At 34.6% G+C, this 13,437-nt stretch overlaps 2 protein-coding genes across 2 annotated transcripts; one reads left to right on the top strand and one right to left on the bottom strand.

The window, feature by feature from the left end:
* The first annotated feature begins 1,477 nt into the window (after positions 1-1,477).
* LOC132903515 (uncharacterized) lies at positions 1,478-6,336 on the top strand. Its single transcript, XM_060951993.1, has 2 exons — positions 1,478-2,068; positions 2,524-6,336. Exon 2 carries the CDS (start codon positions 2,534-2,536, stop codon positions 5,588-5,590), a length of 3,057 nt encoding a protein of 1,018 aa, XP_060807976.1. The 5' UTR covers positions 1,478-2,068; positions 2,524-2,533; the 3' UTR covers positions 5,591-6,336.
* A 1,460-nt stretch (positions 6,337-7,796) lies between these two features.
* Positions 7,797-12,151, bottom strand: LOC106138983 (ecdysone oxidase). The gene is made up of 4 exons (XM_013340310.2): positions 12,123-12,151; positions 11,041-11,165; positions 9,484-9,617; positions 7,797-8,784 (listed from the first exon to the last, which is right to left on the bottom strand). Exons 2-4 carry the CDS (start codon positions 11,156-11,158, stop codon positions 7,858-7,860), a joined length of 1,179 nt encoding a protein of 392 aa, XP_013195764.2. The 5' UTR covers positions 11,159-11,165; positions 12,123-12,151; the 3' UTR covers positions 7,797-7,857.
* Between the last annotated feature and the right edge of the window lie 1,286 nt (positions 12,152-13,437).

Raw genomic sequence — 13,437 nt, 5'->3', positions numbered from 1 at the left:
ATGTGCGTATCATGCGTGTTTAATTATATGTTCCGTAAAGAACGTAAACTGGCAACAAGCTGAACAAATATGTATCTATTTTAAAAATGTCTGCCATATTTTAACTATGTAATTAAAATAAACATTGACTTCGTGACAGAGTCATTGTTATTTATAGCGGAAGTCATTAAGAACAGTCGCCTCTAGGAAAACATCACACTCTTCTCACACTGAACTGAACAACATACTACATTCATTCATTCGTTCATATAGTCACGTCTATATGTAGACAGAGCCGACAGTCTTGAAGAGATCGATAGGCCATGTTCATCTATTTGGCTTTATGTTAGAATTGATATTCAAATAGTGACAGGTTGCTAGTCCATCGCCTGAAATAAGAATCCTAAGTTTATAAGCCCTATCCCTTAATCGCCTTTTACGACATCCATGGGAACGAGATGGAGTGGCCTATTCCTTTTTATGGGTGCCGGGAACCTCACGGCACATTTATAAGTATGAATATGTGAGTAAGTATTATAAAATAAGTATGAATAAATATAGTATCGTTGAGTTAGTATCTCGTTACATAAGTCTCAAACTTACTTCTAGGCTAACTCAATCTCAAGAGAGGGAGTGGTCCTTTACAACATCCATGAGAACGAGATGGAGTGGTCCTATTCTTTTTTTATTGGTGCCGGGAGCCACACGGCACGCTAAGATGAGGAAAACATTATGATACCTAACCCACGCTCTGATGGATGGTGAATCGTGAGGAATCTTGTCGAGGAAGGTCTGCATAAAAATACGGTCGAATTGAGTACCTCCTCTTTTTGAAGACTTAGAAGATTGATGAATATGGATGAAGAAAAATAATTATGCAGTATCTAGCCAAGTGTTAAAATGTACTAAAAAAGGGGTTTGTTCCCATTCAGTCACACCCCGATCTGTAACACTGTTACTCAATGGGAAAAAAATTCCCGTTGTGTAGCAGTGGTACACATTGCAACTATCGTTTGCCCAATGAGTAACACTGTTACACAATGGCACTTTGTATTCCCGATCAGTAATACTGGTTAAGAATATTTTTTTTTTATTATTTCTAATGTTTGTTTAATTAGTTCTTAACTGAAAAAGAATAAGACATGTAACAAATTAGTGTAGAAAATACATAATATTGTAGTCTACGATCTTATCTCTTTTTGGCCATCCAGATCCACGAAAACTATTGTTTCAATTGTGCTTTGAAATACGCCGCAAGTGAGCTGGCGCCGGGTTCAAATAATTCAGGTAGGTAAGTAAATGACGTCACTTAATAAACAATGAAAAACATTAGTGAATGGCGGCTTTTTGCTAAAATAAATAACCAATGAGGTGGTGAAAAACTAACCAATACTTGTAACCCCTTCCTTTGCCCTTTTTATACAGGATATGCATAGAGCAATGTGATATACATTCGTTGAAGCACGTTTGGTTATATGAGTCATTTGCAAAATAGTTGTACATACACTAAACAAAATCTGTCTCCTTGAATATTTACTATTTTAATGTTGGATTTATATGATTAATTCTATTTTATGTGCTTCTTATAACTATTATTTAAACGTTTATCACTTTTATAACACTAGATTTATAAATAATTTCTAAATTAGTAATAAAATTAAGACGTAATTTAATGCCTTTCATACAATATTTTTTTGTCGCCCACACACTCCCTCTAATTCAAACTAATAATTTGGTATTTTATGTTTTAAATCTAATTGTATTTAGCTCATAGTAGAATAGGTGAAAATATTGTTTTACGCAAAACCGATTGTTATTAGTAAAAGATAATGCATAGGCGATTTATTGGTTTTTAATTAAATGTCTCCAATTTATTTCTTTTGTGTAATTCTTATGTGTAACTGAAATATTATGGCTATTTAATTGATTTTGAACGCACTCATAATAAATTTTAGTATGGCAATACTGTACGGTACTACCAACTTGACCAAATGACAGTGCGGCCGGTCATTTCACTTTGAGGTTAAGAATCATGGTGTGCTCGAGATTTGTCAACAAAAAATTCTCTTGTTTAACGTGGACTTTTCTGGTAAGTAAATAGTAAATTCCGCAAAAATCTTTTTGAATTATGTTGTTTGGTTTTGTACAATAAGAATAAAACTATGAAACAATTATATTAGTAAGATTTTTCTTTATAAATTTTTTGAAGGTTATGTTGACACCACTGGAAATTGTTCTTTTGTGTGACGTTCAAGCGTTACACAATCTTTTGTGTAACATGTGTAACGTTACACAAAGGATAAGGGTGTATCTATATCTGCACTTTGTAATATCTTGAATAAGTAAAATTATAAAATATTTTTTAAAAATAGGTATGGTTGCCTATTTATTATGCTGCTTGATCAATTTTATTTTGAGTAGGTATTAGGTATCTTTGGTAAATATTATTAATTATCCTTTCAGATATTTATGACATTTTTTTTGTTCAACTATAGTATTTTAATTTAAAAAAAAATGATAAGTATTGGTGTGTTTGCTCTATAGGTACCGAAAAATGCCTCCGATGACTCCAGCCGAACGCCAAAAAAAATACAGAGAAAAATTAAAACGCGAAAATCCCGATAAATTAGAAAAATTGAAAAAAGAGAATGCTGAGAGGACCAAGAGAAAATATAAACCGATTAACCAATTTTCAGATTATTTGCAGAATGAAAAACGAAAAAAATGGCGAGAGCAAAAGCAGAAAAGAAATGGTGAACCATCCACTAGCAAACCAACCAACACTGCTGAAACGACTCAAAAAGAAAAACGTAAAGTTCGATATATTTTATCAAAAGAAAATTCAGTATTAAAAGACAAAGTTCAAAAGATGGCTAGAGTTATAAAAAAACAAAGAAGAGCTATATCTCGCTACAAAGTAAAAATTGAAAATTTAAAAAAATCCATAGACAAATTAGAAGAGGACTTACAGTTTTGCGAAAATTTAGACAAAAATATCACTACGAAAAATAAAGAAGCAACAACACCATGTTCAAAAACAGAAAAATTTTTGGAAGAAACAGTGCCAAATATACCTACTCCAGAGAAAAAAAAAGTAAAAAAGGTGATACTTGAAGGATATGTTTTGAAAGAATCGTTGAATAATCAGTACAATAAAGCAGAAAAAAAACCCGAGAAAAAGGTTTTAAAGAATGTGGTTGACAACGAATTAGTAAGAAAGTACAAATTAAAGACTAAACTCGGCCATTCTTGCTTCGGATTAAAAGGTAGACTCAGACAAAGACAAACACAACTTCAGAAGAAAAGGAGAAGGATGAACGAGATACAATTATTTTTAGAAAGGGACGATAACAGCAGAATTACAGCAGGAAAAAAAGAGACTATAACATGTAAGAAAAATAAAAAACAAAGAAGATATCTACTAGATTCACTAGATAAATTACATAAAAAGTATAAAGAGGAAGGTGGTTCGGTTTCATATACAACTTTCACCAGATACAAGCCGTTTTATATTTTGGATCCTAAGAGTTCCCAAAGAAACACATGTGCATGTGTCAAACATGCAAATTTGTCATTTCTAGCGCAGAAACTAAAAATACTCGGACTTCTTGAAACAGACGATTTGGAACAGTTGGTTTCAGAAATTGTATGTGACAAGTTCAATGAGAAGTGTATGTATAATGAATGCGATAGATGTAAAGATAAGATTATTTCATTTGATGAGTCACAAAAAAATAAAGATATGACTGTGTTTTGGTACAGCTGGGTTACAAAGAAACATGAATACACTAAAATAAAAAGTACTGACCAGGAAACTGAAACCAAGACTACAAAGAAGACTTCTAAAGAAATGGTACAAGGTACGTTAGAAACTTTGATACAGACATTTTCGGAACAACTTCTCATATTCAAAAAACACTTTTTCAACATTTATCATGCATACCAAATGTATAAAAGATGTAAAGAAACACTAACTGAAAATCAGTGCATTATACATTGCGATTTCTCTGAAAATTATCTTTGCAAATTAAATGAAGAGGTACAAGCAACACATTTTGCCGGTTCTAAACAACAGTTTACATTACATACTGGAGTCATTTATTACAAAAACGAGCTGGGCTTACAAGAAAAATCATTTTGCACTATTTCACCTTCAAATAATCACGAACCCTCAGCTATTTGGGCTCATCTGACACCTATTTTAGAACAGATAAAAAAAATTATAACGAATGTGACTACAATACACTTTTTTTCCGATGGGCCCACCACCCAGTATCGCCAGAAAGGCAATTTTTATCTACATTCAATTATGATTAAAAAAATGGGTTTTGAAAATTCTACTTGGTCATTCTTTGAATCTGCCCACGGCAAAGGGGCAGCAGATGGGATAGGCGGTGCAGTAAAACGGACATTAGACAAAAAAGTTGCACACGGTGAAGACATTATCAATGCACAAACTGCCTACGACACTCTAATAAAGGGTCAGTCGAAAATTGCTTTCTTTTACATATCGGAAGAAAATATACAAACTGTAAAACAAGAATTTGGTACAAGAGAATTGATCCCTGTTCCAAACACAATGACTATACATCAAGTGATTACAACAGACCAGGACGATACAATAAAATATAGAAAACTGGCTTGTTTCTGTAAAGAAGCATTATGTGATTGTTTTGACTTAAAAGAGCATAACTTGATTATTAAGAATAAGAAGAGAAAATATAATAGAAATATAACGGAAACGGAAAGAACGACAATCAAAAGAAGACGCATTACAAAAAAGAAACGATTAGCAAGAGCAGACAGTGATACAAGCGTTGATTCTGATATAACTTATGCTGAATCCGAAGATAGTGATTGGAAGGTTGAAGAAGAGTGCAAGTCAGAAAACAGTAAAACAGGTGACAAAGAAAATATTTTAGAAGAAAGTAAGACAACAAACCTAATTAAGAGTAGTAATAAGAAAATTACCCTCTTATCTGATATAAGAAATACTCCAGAAAATGTCAGATATTTCGATTTAAAAAATTACGGCCCATTTAGGCTTAATAACGTCGACAAAATAGACATTTCTATAAAACATCAACTAGCTACAAGTTTCGGAACAAACACAAATATTCAATCAAGATTCCAAGATATTAGAAATGAGAGTGCAGCCGAAGAAAATAAGAAAGTGTTAAAAGATATGGAAAATGCAGCAGATGACAATATTACTAATAATGCTAATGCGATAAAAGAAAAGAAGGCAGAAATAGAAGGGGCCACAATAGGTACGGAAGTAGAACTAAAAAGTGATGATACTGAAGAGACCATAATAGAAGAGGGAAAAGTAGTGATAGAAGAAAAACAACCAGAAAAATACTATTTGAACAAGGATAAAAGAAGAGAAAATGAGACTGAATCAGAAAATATAGAAGAGGGAAAAGTAGTGATAGAAGAAAAACAATCAGAAAAATACTACTCGAACAAGGATAAAAGAAGAGAAAATGAGACTGAATCAGAAAATAAAGACTATGCTAAAAGAGACAATGAGACTGAAAATATAACTAAAACTGAAAAAGAAACCAAAGTACAAGAATTAGAAAATTTTATAAACTACAATAAAAGATAGTGTGTTGGTTAGATATTATGAAAAAAAGGGATGGACATATTATATAGGATTTATTGAAAACGTCGAACTCAGACCTGAAATAAAGTATACAATATTTTTCTTAAAAACTGTAAAAAAACCTCAGCTTAAATTCGTACCCCCAAAAAAAATTGACAGAGATACACTCCCGGCTGCAAATATTGTAAAAAATGTCCATTTAAGTTCAGTTTCAAATTACTATATGTTATCAGAAGACAGTGATCGCATTTATTTTGATTAAGACTTTTAATACTTAATTTAAATTTTTGATATGCACAAATATTATGTTCAGTCAAAGTTTTATAAGTTTAACTTTTGATTTATTTTAATAAGATATTGTTTACTTTCTTTTGGACAAAGTTTTTTAAGTTTGACTTTTGATTTATTTTAATAAGATATTGTTTACTTTCTTTTGGACAAAGTTTTTTAAGTTTGACTTTTGTTTTATTTTAATAATTTACTTTCATTTAAACAAAGCAAAGTTATTTGACTTTTTATTAATTTTAATAAGATATTGTTTATTCTCGTTTGGACAAAGTTTTTTAAGTTTGACTTTTGTTTTATTTTAATAATTTACTTTCATTTAAACAAAGTTATTTGACTTTTTATGTTCATGAACATTATTTTCGCTTAAATCTTTTGTCAGATAAAAAAAAATGTTTTGTAAGTGATTTGGCTATGGATGGATGGTATGTGTACCTTTTTTTTTAATAAAGATCAGATAATTATTTTGATGCTTTTTTTCCAACCACATAATTATACCTATGTACGGACCCTTACAAATTCCTTTGTGGAACAGTTTATCTTTTGTGTAACAAAATCGGACTGTTCTTTTGTGTTTATATTGTGTTACGGTACATCTATTTTGAAAATGACTCATATACAATGTCGAAAATTCGCTCCCCTTCTTCTGGTTCGTGTAACTTATTGTTTATTAAGAAAAAAGGTGGGAGAATTCTTCTGCATAGTGGACACCAATATTATGCCTGAAAAAAACATAAAAGTGGATAGACAGTTTGGGCGTGCTTGAATCGAGGAACGTCAAAACATTAGAAATGCTTTTATAAAAAATATTCTTAACCAGTGTTACTGGGGAATACAAAGTGCCATTGTGTAACAGTGTTACTCATTGGGAAAACGATAGTTGCAATGTGTACCACTGCTACACAACGGGAATTTTTGTCCCATTGAGTAACAGTGTTTCAGATCTGGGTGTGACTGAATGGGAACAAACCAAAAAAGGTGTATCTTATGTAATTTTATACTTTGTCCAACCTTCAGTTTCCTCAAGTTAGGAAACGTTAGCTCGCTAATTATCATTTGGGAGCTAAGTTTGTAACATCAAGTCTTCTATTCTTTTAGTTTAATTAGATAAAGATATACGGCCGGGCAAGGGTTTTTACTAAACAACCCTCTAAAATTTTCTTGATAGCTCTTATTAATGAGATTATATATATTAATATCTCATTAATAGCTCTTATTAGTAGAGGTTAAGAATCTAAGTCATAGGAACTTCTTAGTACAACTCACCATAATTTTTTTTTTATCAAATTCTTCATTACTTCCAGCGGAGTAATCACTATTCTTTATCTATTTACTTACAGTTTATAAAAAAACAGGATTAATTACTAACTTCTTTATTTAAATATCTACAGTATTAAGGGTAGGAAAATATTTAGCTTTGATAATGTCAGCCGCTTTCTCTGCTACAGCAACCACAGCTATTTCAGGATTAGCACTTACAGCAAACGGTATAACACTAGCGTCCACGACCCTAAGGTTAGCAACTCCGTAAACATTGAACTGTGAATCAACAACAGATGCCATGGCGCATGTACTTGTGTAATAGAAATGAGACGTTGACATGTACTTAATATAACATTCCCAATATTCTCTGCTTTGAAATGGATAGTTTTTACAAACAGGTAGGTCAACTTCAACAACTTTAGCTCCTGCAGCTGTGAAAACTAACGAATTCTGTATTTTAAGAATATCTTCAATGATATTTACCATAGTATCTATATCGGACGCGTCAGAATAGTATCCTGCATTTATAATGGGTGCATCTTTAGGATCAGCGCTTCTAAGTTGCACTTTCCCAGTAGATTTTGGATGCAAAAGTGATGGAAGTGACGCGTAAAATTCTACATTAGCAGTTTGATCCATTATGCTGTCACAGATAGAGTCTCTATAAGAGAATACTATAGAACAAATGAGAGAGAAAACTAGATTGTTATTGAAAACGAAGTTTAAGATTCGTAAGTTGGATATGACTGTGTTGCGTCAAGTGTTACGTAACCAACGTTCCCTGGAAGAGGGAATTCCGTTGGGGGACGCATAGTTGGAAGAGTAACAAGATTTTCATTGCTTTGTATCAATAAAACTCCGACATGATCCTGAAAGTTTTCGCCTACAGGCAAATTTGATAATACTGGTATGTCCAAAGCTGTCAAATCATTTGCAGGTCCAATGCCAGATAGTAATAAAATCTTTGGACTATTAAACACTCCAGCTGATAAAATCACCTCGTTTTTTGCATAAAGTGTTAGTTCCTGACCGTTATTCGTCAAAACATTAACACCTATTGCGACTTTATCATCATTAAATACTACATTAGTGACAAAACTGTCTTTAAGAATATTCAAATTACTTTTAGCGTCTTTAAAAGAAAGATACCCATGAGCTGAGCTCTGACGTTGTATGTTAGCAATGAAAAGTAAAATTTCAGAGAATGCCAATTTAGTTTGAGCGTCATTTAGTCCAGGGACTGTGTCAAGAATTACATTATAACCAATTTCTTCAATCGCTTCGAAATATTTCTGCATTGTTGGACTCGGTTCTCTAGTTGTCCCGATGTTTCCACTTAGACCATGATTAACTCTGTCTGGAGAGGTCAAGATTCCTGGATCTTGCAATCGTTCTAGTTTAAGGAAATATTCATATACGTTCTCCCAGTTCCAACTCTCATCGTCTACAACTTCTGCCCACTTATCATAGTCATACGGGAAACCTCTACCATATATTAAATGGTTGATAGAACTGGACCCGCCTAGAACCCTGCCGCTTGTAAGATCGAGGATTTCGTTCAAGTGTCCAAGGCTGAACGCCTCATCGAATTCGGCCGTGTAATTCCAGTCGTATTTTGTCCGAGGCAACAAAGCGAATCCACCTGGTATCTGGAAATGGAATGAAATAAATACGTTAAATACTGAAAACCTTCTTAGTAATATCATTAATTGCATAGCGATTTTGCACATTATCTGTTTGTTACCCGTTTCCTCCTTTAGTCCAGGACTGACTCCTGGATACATCCTCACCTTTCTGGAGAGGAGCCTGGGGTATGCCTTTACGATCAAGATCCATGATCGGGAGAATCAGGTTTTTACAAAGTGACTCCCATCTGACCTACGCAACCTTTGCAGGAGTACCTAACTCATATTGGATCATATTTACTCATCCAGTTGCCTGAACGCGCAGGTTTCCTCACGACTTCTTACCTCACTGTAAGTGTTAACACTCAAACTAATGTATGTATTGTCTGTTTGTAACCTCTACCCTTACAAAACTCATCAAAACTTATAGTAGATGCGTGTGTGTGTGTGTGTGAACGGGTACCGTGTGGGAACCACACGGCACCAATAAAAAAGAATAGGATCACTCCATTTCGTTCCCATGGATGTCGTTAAAGGCGACTAAGTAATAGGCTTATAAACTTGGAATTATTCTTTTAGGCGATGGGCTAGCAACCTGTCACAATTTGAATCTCAATTCTATCATCGAGCCGAAAAGCTGAACGTGGCCTGTCAGTCTTTTCAAGACTGTTGGCTCTGCCTACCCCGCAAGGGATATAGGCGTGAATATATGTATGTACTAACAATAGATTCTACAGGTGGATCCCCACCAGCTTCTATCACGAGCACATTACAGTCTTCAACTTCCGTCAACCGGTTGGCCAGTACGCTACCCGCTGTTCCTGCGCCTACGATGATAAAGTCGAATGTGTCGCCATCTGTGAACCATAAATACATCCTCAATGCTTTTTATAGAAAAGAAAGAAAGAAAGAAAAAAATATTTATTTGGTACATAATAATATATCAAGAACATAAAACCTTAATCTATAACAACATTTGTACCAAAATGGCCGCCCCTCAGCATTTCTCGTGGTATATACCGCAGCGCTGGTCTTCCGTGGGCACCAACGTGGAAAATAAAATAAATGTGTGCCCCGCCTCTTTGATTAAGGATTATCCTGTAGGTACTAGCTGTGCCCGCGACTTTGTCCGCGTGGAATAGTTATATTGGGCATCCTTGAAGCCCTCAAGGATGAAAAAACAAACAAATTAACAAACTCTTCAGCTTTATAATATTATTGAAGATTATTTTCGTTGACTGGAAGGAATCCCAATCGGGATAAGACCGCCGTTGTACATATTCTTATAAATCCAATGACTGTTTTGTAATCTATACTAATATTATAAAGCTGAAGAGTTTGTTTGTTTGAACGCGGTGATATCAGGAACTTCTGGTTAGAATTGAAAAATTCGTTTTGTGTAGAATAGACCATTTATCGCGGAAGGCTTAGGCTATATAACATTACGCTGCAACTATAAGGAGCAAAGAAATAATGGAAAATGTGAAAAAAAATGGGGTAAATTTATTCATCCTTGAGGGTTTCAATGATGCCTAAAATAATTATTCCACGCGGACGAAGTCGCGGGCACAAGTAGTTTGTTATATTTCTTTATATGTGCAATGAAGAGTTTACAAACAAACTCTCATTATTCTATGTTACACATCCAGTTCCCTGAATGTGCAGATTTTTCCACACTATCCTCAATTATCCGTGTGGTTCTCGAAACTTTGGTATAGAACCACCATATCTCTTTGCCATGGATGCCGTAAAAGGCATCTAAGGGATGGGCAAATAAACTTAACATTCTTTTAAGCGATCGGCTAGCGACCTGTCACTATTTGAATCTCAATTCCATCATTAAGCCAAACAGCTGAACGTGGCCTGTTAGTCTTTCAGGACTGCTGTCTCGTAAGGGATAAAGACGTGATTAATGTATGTATGTTGTGATATGAAAGAAGATGTAGTTACAGGAATAGAAAAGGGTATGTTAAGATGGTTCGGTCATGTGGAGAGGATGAATGAAAGCAGGTTGACTAAGCAGATATACAACGAGAGTGTGGAAGGAAAGGTCGGAGTGGAAAGACCTAGACGAATGTATCTTGATCAAATAAGGACGTCCTGGTAAAGGGTCAGGTCAAAAGTACCCAAAACCGCCGAGCTTGTATGAAGAGAGTTATGAATGTGGATGTAGCGAAGGAAGTATGCAGAGATCGTGGCAAGTGGAAAGAGGTAGTCTCTGCCTACCACTCCGGGAAAGAGGCGTGATTTTTATGTATGTATGAATGAGAAGTTACTTACTTTGAACTGAAACTCCTGGAGCGAATAATGGCTGTGTCAAATTCAGGGTAGTCAGAATTCCGACCAGTGCTGTCTGAAGCTGGCTGACTGCAGCCACCGTTATAGCTGACGACGACATCCTGTGACTGAACATCGTAAGTCATCAATCATCTTGTGACTGAACATCACAAGTCATCAGTCATCTTGTGACTGAACATCACAAGTCATCAGTCATCTTGTGACTAAACGTCATAAGTCATCAGTCATCTTGTGGCTAAACGTCATAAGTCATCAGTCATCTTGTGACAAAACATCATAAGTCATCAGTCATCTTGTGACTAAACGTCAAAAGTCATCAGTCATCTTGTGACTAAACGTCAAAAGTCATCAGTCACCTTGTGACTGAACATCACAAGTCATCAGCCATCTTGTGACTAAACATCACAAGTCATCAGCCATCTTGTGACTAAACATCACAAGTCATCAGTCATCTTGTGGCTAAACATCACAAGTCATCAGTCATCTTGTGACTAAACATCACAAGTCATCAGTCATCCTGTGACTAAACGTCATATGTCATCAGTCATCTTGTGACAAAACATCACAATTCATCAGTCATCTTGTGACTTAACGTCATAAGTCATCAGTCATCTTGTGACTGAACATCACAAGTCATCAGTCATCTTGTGATTAAACATCATAAGTCATCTTGTGACTAAACGTCAAAAGTCATCAGTTATCTTGTGACTAAACATCATAAGTCATCATCAGTAAAATCGGATTAATACGGTTAGGAAACCAGCACATTCAGGCTATGGATGTGTAAACATAATGAGGAAACCTGCACATTCATGAAATTGTATGTGTATGTAACCATGATCCGATATGTAAGGTGCTCGGTTAAAATGCGTGATGCACAGAAATGTAAATGTGTTAAAGAAGAATCCCAAGTTTATAAGCCTTTATAAGCCTAATACCTTAGTCACTTTTACGACAACCATGGGAACAAGGACCCCTCCGGTCCTATTCTTTTTTATTGTTGCCGGGAACCACACGGCACAATAATTATGTATAAGATAATTTGTATAAATATATACACTTACTTTAGCGTGGACTATTTTCACTATCAATTTCAACAATTTGAATATACATATACCTTGAAAAACAGATGTTTATATAAGTCCATTAGCTACTTTGTCAGTCGTTGTACACTACTCGACAAATAAAATGGCACAATGCTTATGGTGTACATATAATCACGTCTATATTCGTTGCGGGTAAGATAGAGCCAATAGTTTTGATAAGACTGATAGGCCGTTTATGGTAGATATTAGCACAAAATCGAAATAATCCCAACTAATTTTGTAAATACGTTTATTATTGTTTGTTACCTCATAACAGGTTATCTACTGAATTAATCTCATCATTTCATCTCGTTCCCATGGATGTCGAAAAAGGCGACTAAGGGATAGACTTATAAACTTGGGATTCATTTTTTAGGCGACGGGCTAGCAATCTGTCACTATTTCAATTTCAATTCTATCATTAAGCCAAATAGCTGAACGTGGCCTTTCAGTCTTTATCTCTGTTGGCTCCGATAACCACGCAAAGGATATAGACGTGATCATATGTATGTAGTAAAGTTAACAAATATAAAATACTAGCTGTGCCCGCGACTCCGTCCGCGTGGAATAGTTTTTACATCATGGCATCACTGAAGCCCTTAAGGGTGAATAATTTTCCCCGTTTTTTTCACATTATTTCTCCGCTCCTAATAGTTGAAGCGTAATGTTATATAGCCTAAAGCCTTCCTCGATAAAAGGTCTATTCAACACAAAAATAATTTTTCAATTCGAACCAGTAGTTCCTGAGATTACCGCGTTCAAACAAACAAACAAACTCTTCAGCTTTATAAATGATTACTTAAAATTAAATAGGTTAAGAACTAAATTTACAAATGAGAGGTAAAAAGCAATACAAAAAATTAAATCGTGTAATTAATTTTGTTCTACATTGTAATAATGTACTTCGATGACATCACACCAGCTGGAATATATCTCTCGAGTATTTAAATAGTATTTTAAAACCACGTGTTTATTATTGGTACGTGTTTATCACCAAATTAGCTATTTAAAGCACTATTGTTGTTTTAAAAATTACTAGCTTTAACCCGCTAATTCGGTCGCGTGAATTAACCGCTATTTACAAATTTAACACTATTTATAAAAAATGTGACGAAATTAAGGACGTCCTGGTAAAGGGTCAGGTCAAAAGTACCCGAAACCGCCGAGCTTGCATGAAGAGAGTTATGAATGTGGATGAAGCGAAGGAAGTATGCAGAGATCGTGGCAAGTGGAAAGAGGTAGTCTCTGCCTACTCCTCCGGGAAAGAGGCGTGATTTTATGTATGTATGTGTGT

This window comes from Amyelois transitella, chromosome 27 (assembly GCF_032362555.1).
Source record: "Amyelois transitella isolate CPQ chromosome 27, ilAmyTran1.1, whole genome shotgun sequence".
NCBI lineage: Eukaryota > Metazoa > Arthropoda > Insecta > Lepidoptera > Pyralidae > Amyelois > Amyelois transitella.
This window is presented reverse-complemented; position numbering and strand designations above follow the sequence as displayed.

Coding starts and splice junctions, on each gene's coding strand:
- LOC106138983 (XM_013340310.2), bottom strand. CDS start 11,158: ATGTCGTCGTCAGCTATAACGGTGGCTGCAGTCAGCCAGCTTCAGACA. Junction 9,618..11,040: donor TCCAGGAGTTTCAGTTCAAA/GTAAGTAACTTC, acceptor TATGGTTCACAG/ATGGCGACACATTCGACTTT. Junction 8,785..9,483: donor ATCCACCTGTAGAATCTATT/GTTAGTACATAC, acceptor TTCCATTTCCAG/ATACCAGGTGGATTCGCTTT.
- LOC132903515 (XM_060951993.1), top strand. CDS start 2,534: ATGCCTCCGATGACTCCAGCCGAACGCCAAAAAAAATACAGAGAAAAA.